At 43.3% G+C, this 25,568-nt stretch overlaps 1 protein-coding gene across 10 annotated transcripts in view; it reads right to left on the reverse strand.

Moving 5' to 3' along the window:
- kazna (kazrin, periplakin interacting protein a) overlaps nucleotides 1–25,568 on the reverse strand; it is a 268,056-nt gene that overhangs the window by 214,819 nt on the left and 27,669 nt on the right. For all 10 annotated transcript variants that reach the window (XR_011927113.1, XR_011927114.1, XM_072448716.1 and 7 more), the window contains exon 2: nucleotides 11,565–11,731. Coding sequence is in view for 8 of the 10 variants with exons in the window: in XM_072448716.1 (XP_072304817.1) it covers nucleotides 11,565–11,731 (167 nt within the window). In the remaining 2 variants the exon portion in view is untranslated. The remainder of the gene's footprint in view (nucleotides 1–11,564; nucleotides 11,732–25,568) is intronic.

Here is a 25,568-nt window from a genome sequence, read left to right on the forward strand (position 1 = left end):
GCTTTAGACAAGCTGTGGACATTTCCTCCCCCCAAACATCAAACGAAAATCAGAGAAGAGGAGGCGGTACTCAAAAGGTGATCTGATCTGCAAGATTAGCCAAGTTTAAAAAAAGTATTGTAACTGCAACTACTATGGCTACTATATCTATTACAAACTTGACCAGTTGCAAAGCGGTTACAAAAATGTCTTCTCGTTATTATCTAGCCACTTGTCTAGGTCAAACATTGACGTAATCCTTAAGGGTAACAAAATGTTCTAATAATAATATTGATGTGTTTAAGAATGGCTTAAATGTGGTTTGAGCTTGACTATCTTTGGCTGTTGGACATTTTCATGGATAATCAGAGGCTGCACTGCTCAGCTGCATGAAAGTATGCTGCGTTGTTTGTGTTCGTTTCATGCATCTCTGTGCGTGTAATGTGTTGTATTTATGTGAGGAAGCAGCAGTTCCAATGCCAGTAATATGAATAAATAAAAGGTTATCCATCAATTTGATTTTTCTGTCTTATATCTTTTTTTTACAAGAATAATCCCAACACAAACACACAAAAAATACAACAGAACCTAACTAGAGAGTGAAAGTCATGGCATATTTAATACAATTAGTCAAAAGATTCAAAGAAATTAGTCCATTTCCAAATTTGTTTTTATATACGTTACGATGTCAGTTCAGTTCTTAGTCGTTGGTGAGGGTGTCATCCATTTCTTTGAGATGGCCTTTTTCCAGCCCCCAATCGCATGTTCCAATCATCATCATGTCCAGGAGTTTTGAGGCCCAAATACATAGTTCAGTCTGCAAAGCATTGTTAATTTCAGTCCAATATTTCTGAGCAACGATACAATGCCATAAGACCTGATAGTTGGCCTCCTGGCTGCCACAGTTTGTCCAACCATCAGACATGTGATTTTGTGGTTCTCCACTGGGATGTACAAACATATTCCCACTCTTCGTCCGCCAAAACAAGGTCAAAACAATCTTAAATCTGTGCTGTACGTGTAAAACTTTGATCATAAACTAACAAGATTTTGACATAATTAGTTTAGGTTCTGTCTTGATTTACTCTTTCCAGGTCGGAAGCACAGATTTCACCCAAGGATTCTCCACATCAGTCAAATGACTCAACCGTTTATCATCTGTCAGAAAGACCTGTACAAGAACCAGAAGCATCACATTAATCTCATTCATTCATTAATATTCTTCCATTGAGCTTCATATTCTGGGTCACGCCAGTACAGCAATGCTCCTATTTGAGCTGAAATAAAGTATAAAGGTGAATCCCAACCTCCTATTTTGTTTGATAATTGTAGTTTTGAATCAGATTCAAGGTTATTCAAGGCTTACCATATAAATTTTGAGATTGATTTATTCCACTCATCAAACAGCCGGTTGGGGATGGAAATCGGAAGAGTCTGTAATATATAGAGAAACCTGGGCGAAACATACATTTTTACAGTTTAAATCCTTTGACTTTGACTTAGACTTAATCTTAATTAAAATTTGGGGCTTCTGGCGATGAGGGCTGTAGGCCTCGGTACCCCCGTCCAGGAGATAAATTAGAACAATTAGAAAAGGGTGGGAAGGAGGGGCACAAACGCTGATGTGTGTGACATGTATGCTTAAATAGTGTAGTCGCAGGAAGGGGCATGAAAGGGGTGTGGTGCTGCTCCCGAACTTAAGACTCCACAGACTAACGTTCTTTTTATTTAGTTTTTAACACATTTTTTTTTTAGCCCATAGGCTTTATTAGACATGAACTGGGGATGAAAGAGAAAGGAGGACATGCAGTAAAATGTCAGAGCCAGGATTTGAACTGCATCACTGCAACTGGCTACACATGGAGCTTGGCACGTGTGCTGCAGCGTTAACCACTCGACCAACGGGCAGCACAGAATTAGGTACTACACAACATAGTATGTAAATATTAGTATGTATGAAATGAAATGCAAATAATGCGAAAAATTCTACATAGGTGGAACAGGAACTGCAGTCCACATTAGAAAAAAGAACACCAGAAGGAATGTAAGAAGAAGACGTCAGGGAGACACAAGAAAAACAAAAGAAAAAGCTGAGAAGATCTGATCTAAAATCAGCCATATCAGATCATTGTAAAAGGAATGACCACATTGGGACGGGTCAAATTCAAACGCTGGATAAAGGAAGCAAAATCAGAAAGCGAAGCACTGACAACATCTACTGGGGTTATAGGGCTTTTTTATTATTATTACTTATCCCACACATCCTGCTACTCCAGAGACCATCGGCGACAGGAGGCATGGTTCTATTCAATTCAATTTATTTTTGTAACGCCCAAAATCACAACAGCAGTTGTCTCGGAGGGCGAGGATGACCTTCAACGCCACAGGAAGTGACATCAGCTAATAAGTGACATATCACCAAAGACGGCTTGAAGTTACGCACCCGAAATCTGTCAAGGTAATACCACCTCCTAACTGATGTCATTATTTAAAAAGTCTAACTTTGAACCGATTACTCTGTGATACTGTCTGATACTAATTATCCATTGATTCCAAAAAAATGTCAATAGATTAGATGATTACTCAAAATTAATATTGTTAGATTAATCGATAAGAAAATAATCATTGCAGCCCTGTCCTAGTCATCTAAGCAGTCTGTTCTTCATGTTAACCAGTCATTCAGATGGAAAAAAACATTGTGCCTTGGTTTTGTTGAAGAGAATGGTGAGTAATTCCTTCAGTAAAATAATTTCATTCAACCACCTCCTGAAGGCTCACCAGTGAATTTAGGCCTCTTCCTGTTCTACATTTTAATTAATGCTTTAAAAGGCGGTAGTCACTTGGCTGTATTAATTAGAGATGTCAATCATTCTGGTTCACTTCTCTGCTCAGTAAGGCAGGAATCATTTTTCATAGAGTCTCTGGGATTGAAATGTAAATTAGTCTCAGGTCAACCTGCAAGGCCTTTGGTTCAATAGACACAGCACAGAGGCCGTCAGCACAGAGGGTGCATTAGGGAAAAAGCACTATGCAAAAACGATGATGTGTGGACTGTTGATATTTGGATGATTATATGCAGGAGAAGTATAATCATAATCATGTCATTTTATTTGTGCATTCAAAATTGTGTGCATTTTGTGAGCCACTAATGTGCTTCTGCTCATTAATTTACATAACACCATGTCAAACTTCTCCCAATTCAAAAGGAAATTGCAACTGTTGGAGAAACTGTGGCAGAGAGAGGCCCTCCATTACCACATTTTTTGAGACTGTCCTGTTGCTCAAATATAACTGACTGGGATCAATAAAGCACTACAGACAGTCTTTGACTTCACCATTCAGATCTAACGGTATGTACCTGGGCCTCAAAACTCCAGAAAGAAGGCATTACAAAAAATGTATAGCTCAAACTGCACCGACAATCAAGGACTGGGCCGACATTATAACATACGGAATATGGAGAAGATAAACTTGAAATCGGACAAATTTGACCAATTGTGATGTTAATTAGTTAGCACGTAGTTGCTTATCTTCCGTCATGATTCCGCCATCATGAATTGGAAATGTACTTCCGGAACCGCAGTGAACCTCGAGGTGGGCGGGACTGTTGAGCTCCATATCCAGAGGCCACATTGTCATATTGAAAACGTACCATTTAGATTTTTTTTAAAGTGTTGTTTTGGTTGTTATTATTACTATTAGGTGTTAGGGTTATTAGGTGGTATTCAAATCCGTAATCAGCATCGAGTATTGACCTTGAGTTTGAAATGTTAGGATTGTGACAAAACCCCAATACTCCACATCAACACATTAAAGCCTCGCGTTAAAGGTGGAATGGACGATTTTTTTCAGCAAATTTGTTATCATATTTCCTCGTGGCGCGGATAAATCATTTTTCCTGCCACGTATCAATCATAAAACGCACCTATCGCTCACCTGCAGCCGCGGGCGGTTTGTCCCCACATTTCCGCGTGCCTAAGCGCATGGATCTGTTCCCTCAGTGTACGGGGCAAAATGAAGACGGAGAAAGACAGTTCAAACTGACGCAGAAGTGGACAGAAATCTACGGGAGACGAGAGATGCGCTCCGTTGCGCTAATAAACAAACGCACGTGTGTGTTGTATCAGTCCGCACGGGGGAGGGGCATGTGCACTTCCCCGTGCGTTCTCAAATCGCCGAAAAATCGTCCATTGCGCCTTTAACAATCTAAGGTTTGATTCCTGGACATTGTGGGGACTCTTAAGGTCAAAATGACATATTTCATGGGTTTATTGGCAGAATAATCAAGTCGAGTAAAAACCTTTTTACGTCACACAACTCATCATGTTTAAGGCAAGGCAAGTTTATTTGTAGAGCACATTTCATACACAAGGCAATTCAAAGTGCTTCACACAGCAGGAAAAATGCATTGAAATCACAAAGAAATTACAGAAATACAATAAAATTAACTAAATTAAAAATTATCAATCCAACTGATTTTCAAAACTAATAAAATCACAAACAAAAGAGAAGAGTGCAAAGATAAAAATTAACTACAATAAAATTAACTAAATTAAAAATTATCAATCCAACTGATTTTCTAAACTAATAAAATCACAAACAAAAGAGAAGAGTGCAAAGAAAAAATCCTTTCAGTCATATGCACAGCTAAACAAAACTGTTTTTAGCTTAGATTTGAACATTGTCAGAGTAGAAGCCTGTCTCACATCTTCAGGAAGACTGTTCCAGATTTTAGCTGCATAAAACTGAAACGCAGATTCCCCATGTTTTGTCCTGACTCTGGCACCAGCAGGAGGCCGGTCCCTGAGGTCCTCAGAGTCCGAGATGGTTCATATTGCACTAACATGTTCAAGATGTACTTTGGTGCTAGGCCATGGAGAGACTTGTACACAAGCAGATCTGCTTTAAAGTCTATTCTCTGAGCCACAGGGGGCAGTGCAGAGATCTGAGAACAGGACTAATGTGCTCATACTTCCTGGTTCTGGTCAGGACCCGAGCAGCAGCGTTCTGGATGTACTGCAGCTGTTTTACAACTCGTTTGGAGAGGCCAGTGAGCAGGCCGTTACAGTAGTCTAATCTACTGGAGACAAACGCGTGGATAAGTCTCTCTAAATCTGGTTTTGACACTATATTTTTGATTTTGGCAATGTTTTTTAGATGGTAAAAAGCTGCTGATGTTATTGATTTGACGTGGCTATTAAAGTTCAAGTCTGAGTCCATTATTACCCCCAGATTTCTAATTTGGTTTGTAGGTTTTAGAGCGAGACTGTGGAGGTGACCGCTAACACTTTCTCTTTGTTTCTGTGGGCCAAAAACGATTATTTCAGTCTTGTCTGAGTTCAGCTGGAGAAAGTTGTTTTGCATCCACACACTGATCTGTTGGATGCAGTGACAGAGTGAATCCACTGGTCCATAGTCACCTGCCGATAGTGAAACATAGATCTGAGTGTCGTCTGCATAATTGTGATAGGACACATTTTCACTGCGTATCAACTGACCTAACGGCAGCATGTAGAGGTTGAACAGAAGGGGACCCAGGACTGACCCTTGGGGCACTCCACAGGTCAGGGTCATGTGGTCTGAGACACAGCTACCAATTTCAACAAAGTACTTCCTGTCTTCCAGATAGAACCTTAACCAGTTTAGGGCAGTGCCAGTGATGCCCACCCAGTCTCTGTAAGAGGATCCCATGATCGACAGTGTCAAAAGCAGCACTCAGATCTAACAGAATTAAGACTGAGGCTTTGCCCGTGTCAGTTTCAGGCGGATGTCATTTGTCACCTTGACAAGAGCAGTCTCAGTGCTGTGATGAGGTCTAAAACCTGACTGAAAAACATCAAATGAGTTGTTTATTAAGAGGAAATCTGTGAGCTGTTGGTAAACAACCTTTTCAAGGACTTTGCCCCAAAATGGTAGATTAGAGATGGGCCGGTAATGACTCAGTACTGCGGCATCAAGACTGCTCTTCTTTAGGAGAGGCTTTATGACCGCAGTTTTCAAAGACTAACTATGTGAGTGAATGGTGCTAACAAACTGTTCAGCACAGACTTTAGAAATTTGGTGGGTAACACATCAAGGCAGCATGTAGATGAACTCAGACTGGTGATGATCTCATGGACAGTTTTGTCAGTTACTTGTGCGAAGTGAGTTAGCTGTGTCTTGGTGGTTTTAGGGTAATTTTTTGCATTGTGGGATTTATAGCATTTTTAATGCCCTGAACTTTGTCATTAAAGAATAATGCAAACTCACTTAACACTATTTTTGCACACGAACACACTACTTGTCCCTCGCCTACATTTTCAAGGGTCACCAATGCTGTTTTCTTGACGTTTTGCTGACTTTGTGTGGGCATGCTTGGGTGTTTTTCAATTTAGGCCCTTGTGATAGCTCAGCCTCCGACAATAGATAAATATTAAATTAGAATAAATGAGCCTCAGTTTCGCAGCGGCCCTCGTCTCCCCCCGGCTCCCAGCGTCAGCCAAACTAGAGCTGCTATCTGTAATTAGAGAGACGGAGTAACACACAGACAGGCCCAGACCAATGAATGAACCTGCAGAGGCAGATAGTGAGGAGAAGCCATAAGATCTGAGCACATTATTTAGGTTCTCTGGTTGACCTTATCAACATACACGTATACAATAGATTATTCTGGCAGTACCTCTGATGGGGAAGCTAGCTCAAAAGAGTCCCGGATGCTAACCCATTGCCCCAACAGAATTAAAGGATGGGTAATGCAAAGTATTGTTAAGGTCATTTATAACTAACTAATCTTTTGTACAATCAGTGAGTGATTCTTTAAATTAGACCCTAAGGAACAAAACTTGAACCAGGAGAGACTTAAACTGGTACAAAAAAGTGATGTGCTAGGTAAAAAATGCAATCTAAAATGATTTTACTCTCAATCGGCCAATATTGTTTGGCACATTGACCCATTTTTTCAACAATTGCTTCTTTGAACAATCAGTCTATAAAGTGACTACAGCGCAGCTGTTGAGGCTGGATGATATATGTGTCATACTGTACAAGTTTTAGTGTGATGGAGGGAAGTCGCCTAAGGCACATGGGGGGGAAAGGCAAATAATCCCTCATGGGATTGAAACTAAATTGAAATTAAATTGCAGCCTTATGGCTGTAAGTAGTCAGTGATAACAACTGTTTATTAATTACAATTTAAGATTGACTTTGTAAGCCAAGTCAAACGTATTTAAATGTTAAGCTTCTTAGACACTTTTCAAACGCTATTTCATGACTGACATGTTGCTTGACTTGTTACAATATTTACCTACACAATGAACCTTTAATTTTCTTTCAAGGGCCTCCCCTTTTAAAGACAATTATTGGGTGAGAAATTGAATGCTATTAATGTCACCCACAAATCCTCTTCATGTTTGTTTTTAGCAGATTTATCCCCGCAGCATGTCATAATCCTGTAAATCTGTTCAGTTTGAGACCATTTCAAGCAGGTTTGGCTTAGCAGTGTTGGAGAGGACGGATGAGTGAAAGGAGGTGGTATTTTTGTGGCAGTGGAGGTTCTGGTTGCAGTGTTCAGATGGATTGCGAGATAGGGACGGGGCTGTAGAATGAGTACAGAGTGCTCATGCCTGTGGTAGTCTCTGAGCTACTGTTCCTGTATCAGTCTAAGCTTTTATCAATCACATCACACTGATGTTATCTGCTGGAGAACATTCAAGGCACAGGGCAGATGTACCTTTCTAAAATCCATTCAAGACAGTTATTTTAAATGTAAGAAGTAGTATATATTCTGCTTTTGTCACTATTTGATACCAATTCTCAACCTGGGACTCTTTTAGAGGGAAGCCTACTTTTTGTTTGGGGGTTGCAAATGCCAATGGTTGTTATCATGGGGTTCATAACTGATAAACGTTATGATGTCGGTCTTGAGACACGCACTCGAGCCGCTGTTGCCGAAATTTGCTTTCAAATCACAGTTTCACCCACATTATCCCAGAAATGAGGAACAAGAGATGAGTAAAAAGGAAAACTAACGACAGGTAAAAACAAAGCTGACGGACTATGACGCTCAAGTGGACCATCAAGATGTGGTTCTGATTCATTGTTACAATAGATGGTTTGATGCATATTTCACATTTAAAATTCAATGTATTATTATTGTGACATAAATAACGCACTTTCTGGGCACACACTGGACATCAAGGAGCTATTGACCCATTCACACAACAACAACAACAAACTATTTTGCCCAGTGACACAGCAACAGTTTGCCCTGGCCTGGTGGAAGCGGAAGTCATAAAAGAAAACCAAAAGCTCACAACATGTAAATACTTTGGAATGTCCCTTGTATTGACAGAGACACCTGGCTCCCAGTGATATCAGAATCAGTTTCTGTGGGGGTGTCCACAGTGGGGGAGGGTGGGTGGCCTCGAACCTGGAGTAGAAGTTGCTAAGCTCCTCGGCCAGTTTTCGGTCATCTGCACCGTGCAGGCTTTAGGTTTGTAGTTGGTGAGAAGCCGGAGCCCAGTTTGCACTGGTTTGGATGAGCTGCCATCACAGAAGTTTGTTTTGTTGTTGTTAGCTCCACATTAACAAGGCTCTAACATCCACAAAACTATCTTCTTTATTTCTTCCACATGTTTCCCAAAACCACACGTCTCTTTCCACGCTCAGACCTCTGCTCAAGTCTGTAAAGTTTAGTGAGCGTCAACACTTCTCAGCCCCGGCACTAGCCCGAGCAGCACGGGGGAGGGGCGGCTGCTGCAATGGACTGTGGGACTCATAGTTCTGGTGATAAAAAGGCTATTTATATATCGGAAATTAATATATATAATAAGCAATAGTTTGTGGGCCGGATTAAAACGTCTGGGGGGCCGGATGCAGCCCGCGGGCCGCATGTTTGACACCCCTCCTCTAGAGAATGTTTTTCTTTGCATTTAACCTTCCAAAGACACACTATTGACTGGTTCTGCCCTTAGCCCCTCCGTGAAAGTGAATGGCAGCTGTTTACGGTTGGTTTAGGCAGAGGTCAGAAGAGGTCGGATGTGTCCTATTACTCACTGTCTCCTCCTTTCAAAGTCACCTTTTCAAGCCCAAAGTGTCTGTACTCCACCTTACATACATAACCATGGCACCATATTGACCATATAAGGACTGTGAGGATGACTGCATTGTCATGAAATGTTAAAATATAAATACCTAAATCTAGAATAAGAATATTAACTTAGATGCGAGAAGCTTGGGTACTTTAAATATTTAAATAATCTAAATTCAAGTACATATGGAAAATGAAAACTCTCGTGATATTGACATTATAATTACTTACATTATAATTACATTTTGACCATGCTATTTCTGTGCTGTAAAGTGTTACACATCAATGATCTAATTTCAAGTGATAATCTGACTATAGATATATGTTATTAAGTGTCCTCACTCATAATATGGACTTCCTGTTTCAATGCAACAGCTTTAAGTCAGAAATCCCCAGCTCAACATTGATTTTCCTCTGACCTTTTATCTCCCACTAACACACAAATACTACAGGACAAATAAAGGAGCAGATTAACTGCAGGGCAGCGCTGGAGGAAAAATGGCTGCTTCCCTCTTGTCTTCGGCCTGTCATTAGTGAAGAAGAGGGGTCAGACCTGAGCTTGTCAATCACTGCTCGCTCTGTAGTCGCCGCATGTCTCTACTCCTGTGCATCCGGGTGATTTAGTCAGTGAATTAAACATGCTTTTCTGCCTCAAGATGAGAAACTATAAGTGGTAGACAGGGGACATTAAAGAAGACCGGATTTGACCCATCCTTTAATGTGGCTGCGGGACAACCAGTAAAGCATGGTTTCCTCTTGAAGCTGTGGAGTATCATAGCAATGGCAGTGGTTTTTAGTGACCTTTTCATTACTAAATACACATTATGTTTGTCAATTGGAGGAAAAGTTAACTATTTATGTTTCAGGTTAGGTATTCATTCACATAGGAGATCTTTCTGTCCACGGTTGCTAATGCTAATGCTAATGGTCTGCTGTCCGTGCAAAAAGAAACCAGCTTACAACCGCGTGAACAGGAATAATGAGCAATTATGTGGTTATAACATGTAGTGACAAAGGCCCTGCTCCTAGGTGGCAGCTTTGAACAACCTGAAGAACGGGTGATGCACGCTAGGTTTAGCCAAGCGGCGCAGAGCAGCAGCATCGGAGAAAGCCTATGAAGAAAACGCATTGATTGTGGTTTTCAGATTGTGTACCGAGAATCCAAATTGGTAGGTCAGCTTGCTTTTTCAAATTAGTGTTATATGTCTCCATTAGGGCTGTCAAACGTATCAACATTCAGATACTAATCAATACTGAAACTAGTGTTGAAAAGTGATACAAATTTGACCTTTCCTGAACAGTTTTAGAATGATCTTGAGCTATATCAGACCACATTGTGTCAGATGAAGAAAGTACTGTTGAAAACCAGAGTCTGTGTCTATAAAAATCGAGTTTGAAATGTTACTCTCATGACAACACTCGTCTCCACACTTCATTCTTCAAATATACATTCAGCAATTACTAGAACCGTAAAAATGAAGTTACAAATAATGATTCAAAGTGCTCATACCTCTGAGGAGTCTCCCGCGTTCTAGTTTGACGGCGATTGTTGAAAGTTGCTTCACATATAATGGTCTGTCATCAAGTGCTATAAAAGTGACGCCTGCTTCTCAGAAAATGCTTAACTCTGCACTTCCACCGAGCACTTGTCACTTTCTGAATCAAAGTGAATCTGGTTAATCAAAAACGCTGTGCGCTACAATCTAAACTCTTCACAGTTTAAATAAGTGCCAACGCAAGTCTTCTGTCCTTTTTCTTTTAAAATGTAACGCAGCAAACTGCCTGGTTATGTGTGGATAACAGAGGAAATGGATACAGTACAGGAAAAGGAAATTTGAAGGAATGAATTAGGTGGCGAAATATTGTATCACGGGAATTTAAGTGGCAATTGACTTATAATGGAAGCGCGCCCTTGCTGCGAGGAGCCCATTAGATACAGCCAATATTTTCATTTTCGAAACACCTCAGAAACGCCAATCCGTGTTCGCACTGGCAATCTGCACCAGAGGAAAATGAGGCGTGAACAGAAGCGGCGTCGGTTGCAGGAGGATATCAGGGTTTCACTGTTGTGACAAATTAGGACAGGTCTAACCTTTTTTCCACAGGACGCTGGATGCGAAGAGCTTTCAGCAAAGAAAATATGTCTAGGTACCGTAAATAGAAGCAAAGAAGGTTGTATAAAGTGCCTTTGTTTAAAATGTTTAAAATAGTTTTCTCTGGGATAGATGGACCCACGCATAAGGGGACGTACCTGTGCACCTGACGGACTTTGTGGCCTCGATTTTCCTTTTTTTATGTTGTCTTTTGCCCTGTTCGTTCTGTTTTTTTAACATTATTGAAATAAATAACTTGACAGGAGATGGTCCCAGCAGCGTAAACATTCATAAACGAGTTCTTAAGCGGTGAGAAAATATCCATGAATGAAATGAAAAGCCCTGTTTGTACAAAAAATGCTTTGACTCCACTTACTCTTTCTATAGTTTGCCTTTAGTTGTCCTAGTTTACATGTTGTACATACCTGGGCATCCACCAGCAGGTGCCTCATCAGGGTCATGGACTTGTGCATGTTGTCTCTCTCTGGAGGACTGGGACTGGAGTCCGGCTCCTCCTCCGGCTCCACGGGCTTCGGGCCGGGCACCATGAAGTTGGCAATCTGGTCATTCAGGCTGTTCAGCGACTGCACAGCTGCAACACACAACCAAGAACCAAGATAAAAGCCTCCGCCAGCAGATGGTGAGTATGTGGGCTTTAAATCATCTTCAATTTGATGTGGTTTTGCATCGAAGGAGAGAAGACGTATTAAAGCGTAGTTTATGAGGAGACATCCATTAGCACACATTTGTATTCCTGCCGGTTTTGATCGGTGTGGCAATCGTCAAAGCTCTTTTGTGTTTTTACACTCTGTACATCGCATCTCATTCTGTTTGATCCAGTGCTCAAATTCTATTCACTCTTAATATTTGAAGTGCATAAAGTATCTGCAAACAAATGTAATGCTAGAAGAACCGTAAAAATGTAGTGGGTAGATTGTTCACCCGCTAACAGAAGTGTGTAGCTCGTGCAAACATGAGGTCATAGTGAATATGACATCACTGACACAGTTATCATTCACGTGCATAGGAAATAATGACCAAAAAGCAGAAGGCAGTGAAAAGCTCAATAAAGTATATAAAACACATTGTAATTTCACTGCTATGATCTCAAAGCATATTTAAACGCTTGTCATAAAAGCTCTTAACAGGGTTTATATGAGGAAAGACTGGCTGTCGCTATTCAGATTTTAGAAACTTATTTTATTAACGTCTTGCTGTTTCATTTGGTAGTAAAACAAGTAAAAGCGCCTTTATACACCTTTATACAAAACAGCGCACTATGGAATGAAGCGGTTAGAATTTGGGTCCCTAGCATTGAGGCATTGTGAAGTACATTTAAAAGAGTCCGGAAAGGTATATGGACTTTATATAGTAGTGAATTTTGAGCTTTAAAGAGGAAAAAGTTAAGTCAAACATTTCAAGTCACTGATCTATTTTCTCTGTCATCACTATCTGACTCAATGGTTCTTTTCGATTCCATCTTCCTGTTTTTCTCCACTCTCCTCCCTCCTCCGCTGTGTTGTACCTTCCTAAACTCACACACTTCCTCGCTCCCTGCATTTTTCCATTATGAAAACTCAATCTAATCTAAAGGTCAACACAAAAACGTTCCGACCGCACACACAGAGAGAGAGAGAAATGTAATTACCATGTTTGGCTGGTCCTGTTTAGCATAAGTATCTGTGTATATTTAGGATTGGAAAAACAACTACATTTTTTAAAGATGTGTATTCAGGGGTCCGAAATGACGTCACACATTTGTTGCTACTGCCATCTTGAGGACAAAAGGTATTTGATTCAGGAAGTAAGCAGCTGGCTAATGCTAGTTTACATATTATTCCGTGGCTACATGCTAATTAACGTTAGCCTACTTGCAGGCAGTTTTAATTAGCTTAATTTCCACCCGTTCGGGTTATATTTTAGGATCAGACACAAACTCGATGCTCTTGAAGGCTTTGAGGGCGTGTGGACGAGGAAGAGCAGATGTAAATGTCCACAACAGTTTGTTTTGGCAAGTTGTAGCTATTTGTAGTAGTCAGTGACTCGCCGCTGTAGAAAAGGATCAAAGCCCAGAACTTCTTGACGTATCAGTCCTTTCATTTTCAATTGTAAGCACTGTTTTTCACGACTATCAGCAAAGAAAGACAACAGCATGTCTGACATCTTCAACATGGTCACAACAAATAAGTCACGTGACTGTAACCCATGAATTGCATTGTATTGCTTGTGTATTAGAGATGGAACAATATGCAAATCTCACGGTACGATATTTGCGGTATTGTGGGAAGGCTCACAATATTATCGAAGGGCCCAGTCTATAAAAGGCCTGTGGCGTAGACGTCTGTAGTCATGATGTCATTTCAACGCCTGGTCCTGCCTCACCTAAAATCCTTCACATCCCCTGTTCTTGACTCGACCTGCCGGTGAATCACGGATCGAAGGCAGTGCGTGTGGCTGGGGAAGAATGTCTCAGACACTCGGACTATCAACACAGGAGCTCCACAGGGCTGTGTTCTTTCTCCTCTACTATTCTCCCTGTACACAAACGGCTGCACCTCCAGCCACGACTCAAGTTTGCGGATGACACCACCTCATCGGGCTCATCTCAGAGGGAGGTGGACCGGCTGGTGTCCTGGACAACCTGGAGTTCAACGCCCAGAAGACAGTGGAGATGATCGTGGACTCCAGGAAAGTCACGCCCTTACATTGTCGGCAACGCAATAACATGGAGACAAGCAGGTGACTGACAACTCACCAGAAAAGTTACATACTGCCCCTTTAAATGCACTGCACTGTTTTACTATTCATACTATGTACAATATATACATTTCACGGGCCTGTACAAAGATGTTGAACCATACAATCAGGTTGAAAAATAATTTCAGTGAAGAAAAGAAGCCATCACGTGCCAAACGCTCCCAGAGTACATGTTTGGGATGCAAATACGATGCCTCTTTCACTGAAAAGCCCACGCAGGAAAGAGAGAGAGGGTGTAGATTAACGCGTTACATAACTGCGAAATATTCGCTGTGGGTGACATTTACAACCCAACGAGCTTTGAGAAAGAAGTGTGACAGAAGATACCAAAGGAGCAGAGATCCAGAACAGCCGGGAGAGAGGGAGAAAGAGGAGCGCTGAGGGGGGCAAAGCAATGCAGAGTGGGCTGGGAAAATACTTCACGCACTGTATGTGTACTTATAGGCAAACGCTGTAGGTGACGTGTACTGTATGTCACATCGAGTGCTCTGTGGGGTCACTCAAAACAAATTGTGGGACTATTACACCCATTTGCCGTGGCACTCACAATCAAATCATTATCTGCTGAGCTTCTGCTGTTAGCTCCATGGACGCAAGAAGATTTATAATTCACGGTTCAATATTCGAGTATATGAAATATGCTCTGAATCAGTATTGTGATTGGGATTATGTTTGCAGAACATGTCGGCAAAGGTCTAAACAAGCAGGTTTCTGGACACACAACCTCGTCGAGAGCATTGTGTTATTAGCAGAAGAGATTATATCCCTTCAATAATTAGTGATTTGCTAGTTGTAACCACTGGAATATTGATTAACACATCTGCCTTAGTCAAGAAATTTTGAAAAGATGATCGACCATTGATTTGAACTATTCACAAAGATCAATTGTTCGCAGTGAACATTGAGTTTAATGAGAAGTGGGTTCTACTTTCGTTCATTAAGCAACGTGATATTCTGTAAATGACCGGTGCAGAAGCCTTCTCTTACTGCCCTCTGGTGGACGCACTCGTCAAATCCCTGACAAGGTTTGAAAAGCAGTTTATAATGTAACACAAAGACAATAAGAAATCACGTGCTGCACATTAATACAGGATAGATTTGTTTTATTTGCGCTTGCGATTTGAAACGATTCAAAGTGGATCCAAGGGACAAAATAATATGATTAATTAACCTGACGTTGTTACATAGAAAGAAGTATTCCAAGTGGCTAGTGGCGTTGTACAATTCCACGTTCTAAAAAACCTCATGCAAATGCAATAATAACTCTTTTTATAAGATTCTATTAAGAAAAAACCCAGTTTTTCAACATGTGACTATTGGAAATGAATGATAATACTGTGCAAACGTTGATATTGCGGTGGCATGACACGCATTTTCTTTTATTATCAGTGACTTCTGGATTCTCTCGTCTGCCCGAAAAACAAAGCTTTTATGGCGTATAAAGGCTTACTGAACACTACAGATGAATAAAAGCAGCCCCGAGGAGAGGTGCACTGTGGGTAACCGTCCCTTAAAGCGGATATGATGTTGTTTATGCTGTCAGAATATGTAGGCCACGCCATCAGTGCAGAACCATTGTTTACCATGAAAACGCTTTTCATCTTTTCTGCTGCTTTGTAGTCTGTGTTCTGAAATACTCAAGGAAAAATATAAGCCACTAGACACAGGCTTAGGGCAGCTCTCAAATGCTGCTAGTATTTTATCGGTCTACGTGCATTTTGTTTTTGAAGAAGGCTCATAGGACACGTTGTAATGTAATGTGTAATGTGCAAGTGTAAAGATATGAAATGTGAAAATCGGGCATTGATTGTGTTAGCTGGAGGCTGTTAGCTGATGAATACAGACACACGAGCGTTGGGTTAGAACGGCGTTGGAAAGTATTGAATGAGCCTTTGTCAATACAGTAATGATTAAGCCTGAAGAAACATACTTGGAGCGATCGATGCGTTGATCTTCAGCCATTTAAAGCAGACGATAAACAGGCGACACTGGAGCTGAAGGCAATATGGACTTATGTGTGTTTGTGTGTTTATGTGTGTTTATATGTGTGTGTGTGTGTGTGTGTGTGTGTGTGTGTGTGTATGTGTGTGTGTGTATGTGGAACAGAAAAGGAGAATTTCGTGTGGTTGCATCATGTTTAGATTGGATTTTGTTTGGGGTTTTATCCCCTGGAGGCAACTGATGTTGTGATTTCAGTTGTTACTAAAATAACTTGAATTGAAATAGTTTCTGAACTGATGTTGTTTCTACAACTATACATTATTTCCTACAAATATAAACAAATATTATATATCAGTATTGGCCAAAAAAAGCTAAATTAATATATTTTTGTATTTTGAAGTGAAACAATAATAATGCATTTGATTCATATGTTTTTGGTCAAAGACTCCAAACCATTACAACTGTATTTTTATCAAACATGAACAGCCAAATTACGTTAGAATAATGAATGAGATCTGACCAGGGACGTGCATTCAGGGGAGGCAGGGCCTCACCTGTCAATCTTGGGGAAGAAAAACATAAATAATCATAAAATAATCATATAAAATATAAAACATATTAATATTAATTCATATTTTGTCATCTGGTATGTATGATAAACCCATAAACCCCCATTCCATTTGAATCCAATATCGAACGATATTTTTTCAAATGTCAAAATGTTCAGATGTTTGTCGTTCAGACACACACACACACACACACAGACAGACAGACACACACGCACGCACATACACACACGAGCACTCACACACACGAGCACACACACACACACAAGCACACACATAACACACACGAGCACACAGACACACACACACACACACACGAGCACTCACACACACGAGCACACACACACACACGAGCACACACATAACACACACACACACACGAGCACACACATAACACACACGAGCACACAGACACACACACACACACACACGAGCACACACACACACAGACACACACAGACAGACACACACACACATAACACACACGAGCACACACACACACACACACAGACACACACACACACACACAGACACACACACACACACACACGAGCACACACACACACACACAGACACACACACACACACACAGACACACACACACACACGAGCACACACACACACAGACACACACACACACACACACACACACAGACACACACACACACACACACGAGCACACACACACACACGAGCACACACACACACAGACACACACACACACACACACACACACAGACACACACACACACAGACACACACACACACACACACACACACAGACACACACACACACACACACACACACACAGACACACACACACACACGAGCACACACACACACAGACACACACACACACACACACACAGACACACACACACACACACACACAGACACACACACGAGCACACACACACGAGCACACACACACACAGACACACACACACACACACACAGACACACACACACACACACGAGCACACACACACACAGACACACACACACACACACACACACACAGACACACACACACACACACGAGCACACACACACACAGACACACACACACACACACACACAGACACACACACACACACACACAGACACACACACACACACACACACAGACACACACACACACACACACACAGACACACACACACACACACACAGACACACACACACACACACACACGAGCACACACACACACACACACACACACACACACAGCTGGTGCAATGCAAATGATGTGTCTCTCTCTCCCTCTGTTTAGAACAAATAAAACCCTCTGACCATGAGCTCAGCGCTTCCATATTCTCCATCATGTATGAAATGTATTTCTGAAGCGTGTTTTAGTCTCACAGATTCATTATAAAACTGCAGTAAAAGTTCACTCAGAGGCTGCATTACATGTGCCGCATGAAGAGGGCGCTCCTGAGCCCGGCCCTGTGTGGACAAGAGCTGACAGGTGCTCGTGTGTGGACAGGAGCTGACAGGTGCTCATGTGTGGACAGGTAGAATCTGGACAATACGGACGATTACATTTCCAAGTTAAAACGTTTCACAAATCTGGATTTTCAATCAAAGTAAGAGGTTGTAACTAAAGGAAGAGCTACACCGGAGCTGAACGCTTCAGACACAGTTATATCTCTATAAACGCAGGTGGCATTCACAGAACACATAATAGTCTGGTGGTTAGCGCCTGGAGAACGAGTGGGACCGACTCCCGCATTCCCCCGATTTATTTTCGTCTACAAACTTTTTAAACTTATAGATTGCTCAGTCTAGTTTGTTTTGGGATGAGTTGATGTCGCAATGTTTCTTTCACATTTTTGATAACATCAGTGTCAGATTAAAGTCAGGTTTGATCATTTTGGTGAGCGAGCTTTCCTTGGATTAAACTTTAGTGGATGCACAACATTTTGTGAAATGTCCCGACATTTTTCTTACACAAAGAGCCTGTCACAATATGCAAGGTTTTTGGACTTTGTGGGACTAAGGGCGGCTCTAGTGGGACTGTGTAAGTCTCCTGCAGCTTCTCCTCTTTGGACCTGTTTAAGGAGCTGTTTGTAAATCTGACTCTGAAAGAGTTGGTGCCTCACTCGCCCTGAACCTCACCGCACGTCACTGGATCTGACTGTGAACATTTTTGCTTCAGTAAACTAAATTAGCAGTAGACAATTTGTAACTATTTAATTCAATATTGCTGTGAAATTGAACATTGCACAATCAAACATTTAGCATAGAGGTTTCATGTTGTATAAAGTGTGATGAAAACCAGGCCGAGGCAGAGCCGCCCTGTCGCCCGGCGCGCGCCAGGATACAGCTTCATCTGAAACAAAAATAGAGTGTACCAGGAGCACGCCTGGAGCTGCGGCACGGCGACAAATCCAACACATGAAACAGCAAGTTCCAATGAGAACACCATTGTCATCCTCCCCCCTTTTCAATGTCTTTTCTCCAAGTGAAAAATATGTATATATCTCTCAAAGTTAGTTGAAAAAAGTAAGAGAGAACTCGAATTCAAGTCCCGGGGGAAAGAGTGTGACGAGGGAATCCGATCACACTGATGAGGACGAGTGTGGAAGAGAGTACAAAGAAGCTAACAGGATAAAAGTATGCAAAATCATGCTAAAGTGATGGAAAACTTGAATATTGTGGCCACTGTCTTCAGGTTATGACCTCAGGCTAGAGCACAGGTCACCACAGGACTAACTCATGCAGGGATAAAGCTTAAACCAGGACCAAGATGTATACTTTTTCTGATATTTGCGTTGCACTTTTGCTTGTATTTAATTACATTAATGAGTTAGTGCCAGATTGAATACAAAGCTAATTGTGTATCTCTGTATGTTCTTAACACTCACTGGTTTAAAATGTGAATTAAGATTGGGTTTTCAAATTCAATAATACAAACAAACAGAGGAAAATATTAAAAGATCAATGGATATCTTTGGAATATATTTGAGGAAGCAGGAGAAGAAGAGAAAATGATACAAACTAAGACGAGGATCAAGGACTGACATTATCATCATCAAACAAAAACAATTCAGAAAATTGGCAACTTGAACAAATGTTCACTGGGTGAAAAATAGGGGGGTTGGTCCCGAGAAGAAGAAGAAGAAGAAGAAGAAGAAGCAGAAGAAGAAGCAGAAGAAGAAGAAGAAGAAATAAAACAAAGTAAAAATAACTAGCACAAGACTAGGTAATACTATTAGCAGGTAAGTAAACCGTATAAAAAACGAAATAGAACACTCTTATTTACAGGTATTGCACATGTTTGATTCAGTAAAGATAGTATAGTATAGTATAGTATAGTATAGTATAGTATAGTATAGTATAGTATAGTATAGTATAGTATAGTATAGTATAGTATAGTATAGTATAGTAAAAATATATGTTAGTGTGGCAGGTCTAACAAAATGTTGCCTCAGGGATTAATTTAAATTCATAATCAAAAAGTTAATTAAAGGCAATTTACAATTACAAATTACATCTCAATTAATCTTCCAAATAATGGTAAAATATGATGTTTCTACAATGTCCACACACGTTTATGTGACACTTGAAGAAAAGCAGTACAACCACCAATTTAGGAGGACTTTCTGCCCAAAAAACAGAATCCTCTCTTCTCTCTCTCCTTTGCTTTGTTGACATCTTTCTCCATTGTTTGTTGCACTGGTGGCGGTCGCTTGTGGACACATTTTAGGCCTTCACATATTGTGACATATTTGTAAAGTGCAAAGAAGCATTTCTATGTGTGAAAATGCTCCTTTGAAGAACCGAGGACCCTCATTTTCTTCTATTCGTTGTTGCTTTGAAAAGACTTGTAGGAAAAGGCCTGACAGTGCTCCTCGCCGTCCTGTTGCTCCTCTGAAATTACGCTCTCCCGGGGGTTTGCATCAAAAACAGGAGGAAATAGCCCGTAATGGCGCAACATCTGGGCGCGGCGCGTTCGGGTTCACGCTGCTCCGGCTAATTCTTCGGCGCTTAACTGTGTGTAAAAGCGTGCGGCGTGTGGTGTACAGAGGACGCACCATTAGGCCCGGTTTAGAAAGATGGAGAGAGAGAACAAAACAGCAGCGAGGAGGAGAGAAGAGTGGGCAATAATGGTTTCAGAATAAAGGAATATCAAGGAAATTATTAAACGGTTATAGTGCAAGTATCACAGTACCAATAGTCAACAATAGTCAACTAATCCTGACTAGCCAACAATAAGAAAACATGATTAGTAGATGTATTTTCATAATTGTAATAGTTTTCTGGAGTCTGCAGCAGCATTGTACAAAATGTCAAAAAACACTAAACATCATCAATAATACACTTGTAAATATTCTTTATCTGGAAGCATTCAGTCATAGTATTTCTACCTTTATTTGGTTGTATATAAAAATGTAAAATAGAAGTAAACGCGGATAAATGGATGACTAAAGTAATCATTAGATGCAGCCCTAGTTTGAAGTATTAATAGTAGTACTAAGTATGAACGGTCCAAGCTTAAAGAAGTAGAATAGGTGGTTTAGCAGTAGAAGAGCAGTGGCAGCAAAAGTACTGGTAGTAAAAGTCGCAGTAGTAGTAGAATGCTTGTAATAGTACATCTTCTGATACGTTAATGACAAATGTAACCATAGTGTAGTTCAAATGCCATATACTGCCAACGAATATATAATGACATCTTTTTGCCAGACTTGACTAGGCCTCTGACCCTTCACACCAAATACCACAGCGCCCTCTCATGGCCATGTCCTGCAGTTACATTCCAAACACACTGAGGACAAAGTAGCCGAAGCTTTGGAGTGAAATAGAGACTTTAGCTAGAACAAAATCAGAAAAATCAGAAGTGAGAAGAAAATCGTCCTTTTTTCCAGTATCTGCATTGACCTGGAAGATGACTGTTGCCATGGAAACACATCAGTCAATATTAATAATGAAATGGAGTTCGTTGTTCGTCTAAAAGTAGAATCTTTATGTAGAAATGTTTGTTAAACTGCACATTAGCTCTACATAGTCAAAATTGTAAATTGTAAAAGAGTAACACACATTGATAACCTCGTAAAAGAATTAAACAGAATGAAAGCATTATCAGCCTGGAATTCATTTTGTACAAGTGACTAATCCCATAGTTCATATTTAATACATATTTGTCACAACAGGAAAGGTTTGTATGTGAAATGTGCTATTGATATGTATTCATACTATATATTGTGGCAAACAAATACATACATAAGTAAAGGGAAACTGGACAGAGATCAAACGGTTGATACAAATTATAAATATAGAAAACACCAACAAATCATCTTTTTAAATCCTCTCTCGTCGCTCCCTCTCGTCGCTCCCTCTCGTCGCTCCTCTCGTCGCTCCCTCTCGTCGCTCCCTCTCGTCGCTCCCTCTCGTCGCTCCCTCTCGTCGCTCCCTCTCGTCGCTCCTCCTCTCGTCGCTCCTCTCGTCGCTCCCTCTCGTCGCTCCCTCTCGTCGCTCCCTCTCGTCGCTCCTCTCGTCGCTCCTCCTCTCGTCGCTCCTCTCGTCGCTCCTCTCGTCGCTCCTCTCGTCGCTCCTCTCGTCGCTCCCTCTCGTCGCTCCCTCTCGTCGCTCCCTCTCGTCGCTTCTCCTCTCGTCGCTCCTCTCGTCGCTCCTCTCGTCGCTCCCTCTCGTCGCTCCCTCTCGTCGCTCCCTCTCGTCGCTCCTCTCGTCGCTCCTCTCGTCGCTCCCTCTCGTCGCTCCCTCTCGTCGCTCCCTCTCGTCGCTTCTCCTCTCGTCGCTCCTCTCGTCGCTCCTCTCGTCGCTCCCTCTCGTCGCTCCCTCTCGTCGCTCCCTCTCGTCGCTCCCTCTCGTCGCTCCTCTCGTCGCTCCCTCTCGTCGCTCCTCCTCTCGTCGCTCCCTCTCGTCGCTCCCTCTCGTCGCTCCTCCTCTCGTCGCTCCCTCTCGTCGCTCCCTCTCGTCGCTCCTCCTCTTGTCGCTCCTCTCGTCGCTCCTCCTCTTGTCGCTCCCTCTCGTCGCTCCTCTCGTCGCTCCCTCTCGTCGCTCCCTCTCGTCGCTCCCTCTCGTCGCTCCTCTCGTCGCTCCTCTCGTCGCTCCTCTCGTCGCTCCTCTCGTCGCTCCTCCTCTCGTCGCTCCCTCTCGTCGCTCCCTCTCGTCGCTCCTCTCGTCGCTCCTCTCGTCGCTCCTCTCGTCGCTCCTCCTCTCGTCGCTCCCTCTCGTCGCTCCCTCTCGTCGCTCCTCTCGTCGCTCCTCTCGTCGCTCCTCTCGTCGCTCCCTCTCGTCGCTCCCTCTCGTCGCTCCCTCTCGTCGCTCCCTCTCGTCGCTCCCTCTCGTCGCTCCCTCTCGTCGCTCCTCCTCTCGTCGCTCCTCTTGTCGCTCCCTCTCGTCGCTCCCTCTCGTCGCTCCTCTCGTCCTCTCGTCGCTCCTCTCGTCCTCTCGTCGCTCCTCTCGTCCTCTCTTCGCTCCTCTCGTCGCTCCCTCTCGTCGCTCCCTCTCGTCGCTCCTCTCGTCGCTCCTCTCGTCGCTCCTCTCGTCGCTCCCTCTCGTCGCTCCCTCTCGTCGCTCCCTCTCGTCGCTCCCTCTCGTCGCTCCCTCTCGTCGCTCCTCCTCTCGTCGCTCCTCTCGTCGCTCCCTCTCGTCGCTCCCTCTCGTCGCTCCCTCTCGTCGCTCCTCTCGTCGCTCCTCTCGTCGCTCCCTCTCGTCGCTCCTCTCGTCGCTCCTCTCGTCGCACCCTCTCGTCGCTCCTCTCGTCGCTCCTCTCGTCGCTCCTCTCGTCGCTCCCTCTCGTCGCTCCCTCTCGTCGCTCCCTCTCGTCGCTCCTCCTCTCGTCGCTCCTCTCGTCGCTCCCTCTCGTCGCTCCCTCTCGTCGCTCCCTCTCGTCGCTCCCTCTCGTCGCTCCCTCTCGTCGCTCCTCCTCTCGTCGCTCCCTCTCGTCGCTCCCTCTCGTCGCTCCCTCTCGTCGCTCCTCTCGTCCTCTCGTCGCTCCTCTCGTCCTCTCGTCGCTCCTCTCGTCGCTCCCTCTCGTCGCTCCCTCTCGTCGCTCCTCTCGTCCTCTCGTCGCTCCTCTTGTCGCACCCTCTCGTCGCTCCTCTCGTCGCTCCCTCTCGTCGCTCCTCTCGTCGCTCCCTCTCGTCGCTCCCTCTCGTCGCTCCCTCTCGTCGCTCCCTCTCGTCGCTCCCTCTCGCCGCTCCTCTCGTCGCTCCTCTCGTCGCTCCTCTCGTCGCTCCTCTCGCCGCTCCTCTCGTCGCTCCCTCTCGTCGCTCCCTCTCGCCGCTCCTCTCGCCGCTCCTCTCGTCGCTCCTCTCGTCGCTCCTCTCGCCGCTCCTCTCGCCGCTCCTCTCGCCGCTCCTCTCGCCGCTCCTCTCGTCGCTCCTCTCGCCGCTCCTCTCGCCGCTCCTCTCGCCGCTCCTCTCGCCGCTCCTCTCGCCGCTCCTCTCGCCGCTCCTCTCGCCGCTCCTCTCGTCGCTCCTCTCGCCGCTCCTCTCGCCGCTCCTCTCGCCGCTCCTCTCGCCGCTCCTCTCGTCGCTCCTCTCGTCGCTCCTCTCGTCGCTCCTCGCGCCGCTCCTCTTGTTGCTCCTCTTGGAGGTGGAGAGCGTCAGCAGCAGAGACACATCCACACTCGCTTCTGCCTCGTGCTGTGTCACACAAAGCGCTGCTTCGGAGGCTTTGAAGAGGAGACGTCTAGACCGGAACTGTTGACAGATTTGTGTCGTTGTCGTCGAGGGGCTTTTCAAAGAGAAGGACAGAACATGAACACTAACTCAGCACTTTGGTTTTCAGCTCAAACTTAAGTGCAGGTGCAAAGATGTCGTCGACAGTCCTTCCGTGGAAGTTCAATGCAAAACGGACAGAGATTTATCCCCATTGTCCGGCTCACAATATGTCAATTATTTGTTACATTTTATGCTAAAATAAAAAACATGAAAGGTGAAATGTGCTTTTGCTCTGCGTAAACGGCATTATAGTATCACAGCTCGTCAGATATCATGGCACTTTTCTAAGCACGAGCGATATGTTCTGGGTTTGCGCTGTAGCCACAGTTGCCCCGGGACGGACCTGGGTGCCGATGTCGTGCGAGCGAAATCATGTGGCTTTGTAACTGTAACTTTCTGACTAGTTTTAAGTTAATTTAGCTGTAAACAGGAAACTAAAGTGTCCAATGGCATAAGAGGATTATAAAGGTGAAATGCTACGTTTTTAGAATGATACAATGGCATTCTGAAGATGCTTTTCTTTTGGTTTTAGAATCTCTTGGTTCAGGCCGTTCATGGCTTTTCAGGAGGTGGTTTTAACAGAAGTTCCAGAACTGGAAAATGTGGAAAGGTTTCACTCTAAAATGTTCTTGTCATGAGAGCTTGTAACATAAAGCCTGTGCTCATGACACTCTCCCTTTTCCTCGACCTTTGTGCAGTTTCATCAGCGGGCCAGAAGTCACAGAGGTCACAGAGGTCACAGAGGTGGTTTGGGATGAAGTTTTACAAAACATAAAGTCAGTGATGTCTTTAGTGTCCGTGTGTGTGAGTCCCCATGGTGTACTCTCGTCATAGTTCACTCCATATTTACTACAATCTGCAGGGGTCTTATCCAAAGTGTATTCATACACTGACCCCAGGCTTGACCACATGCAGCCCAGCGGCAGTGCAGTGACCGCTGTTTCCATAGCATTAAAGAGCTCCGGTGCTCTGGATCCGTTCCGATAGATTGAATATTCAGCGGACTGCCACAGCCCGCCGCAGGGCTTTTACACTCCAGTTTTCAAAGTGAGACAAACAAACGAGCGCGGGTGAAATGCATCGGGCATTTTTTCTAAATCATATCCATCTATTCACTTTACAACCTTTACCATCACCGCGCATGTAAACATTAAACATTATGTCATAACCAGTGATACGAGGTCACAAAGTCTGCTATTCAAGTCCATGAACCACGAGAGATAAATCAAAATAGAACTTCAGTACTTTTTCACCTTGATTTTTCTTCAAACAATGGGTAAGTACGGAAGTGAACACAATCCTAAACCACGAGGAAATAGTGCCTTGTTTGTACTTCCTATATACACAGATATCGCATGAACTCCCAAAGTCATTGTGAACCCACAAGGCACTTCAAGATATGGCACGAGAAGTAATTTAACACAGATAATAATAGCATTAAACAAAAATAATGAACAGATGCAATGCTATTT

This window comes from Eucyclogobius newberryi, unplaced genomic scaffold (genome assembly GCF_026437365.1).
Source record: "Eucyclogobius newberryi isolate DKJ021-1_F unplaced genomic scaffold, fEucNew1.0.hap1 SCAF_17, whole genome shotgun sequence".
In the NCBI taxonomy this organism is placed as follows: domain Eukaryota; kingdom Metazoa; phylum Chordata; class Actinopteri; order Gobiiformes; family Gobiidae; genus Eucyclogobius; species Eucyclogobius newberryi.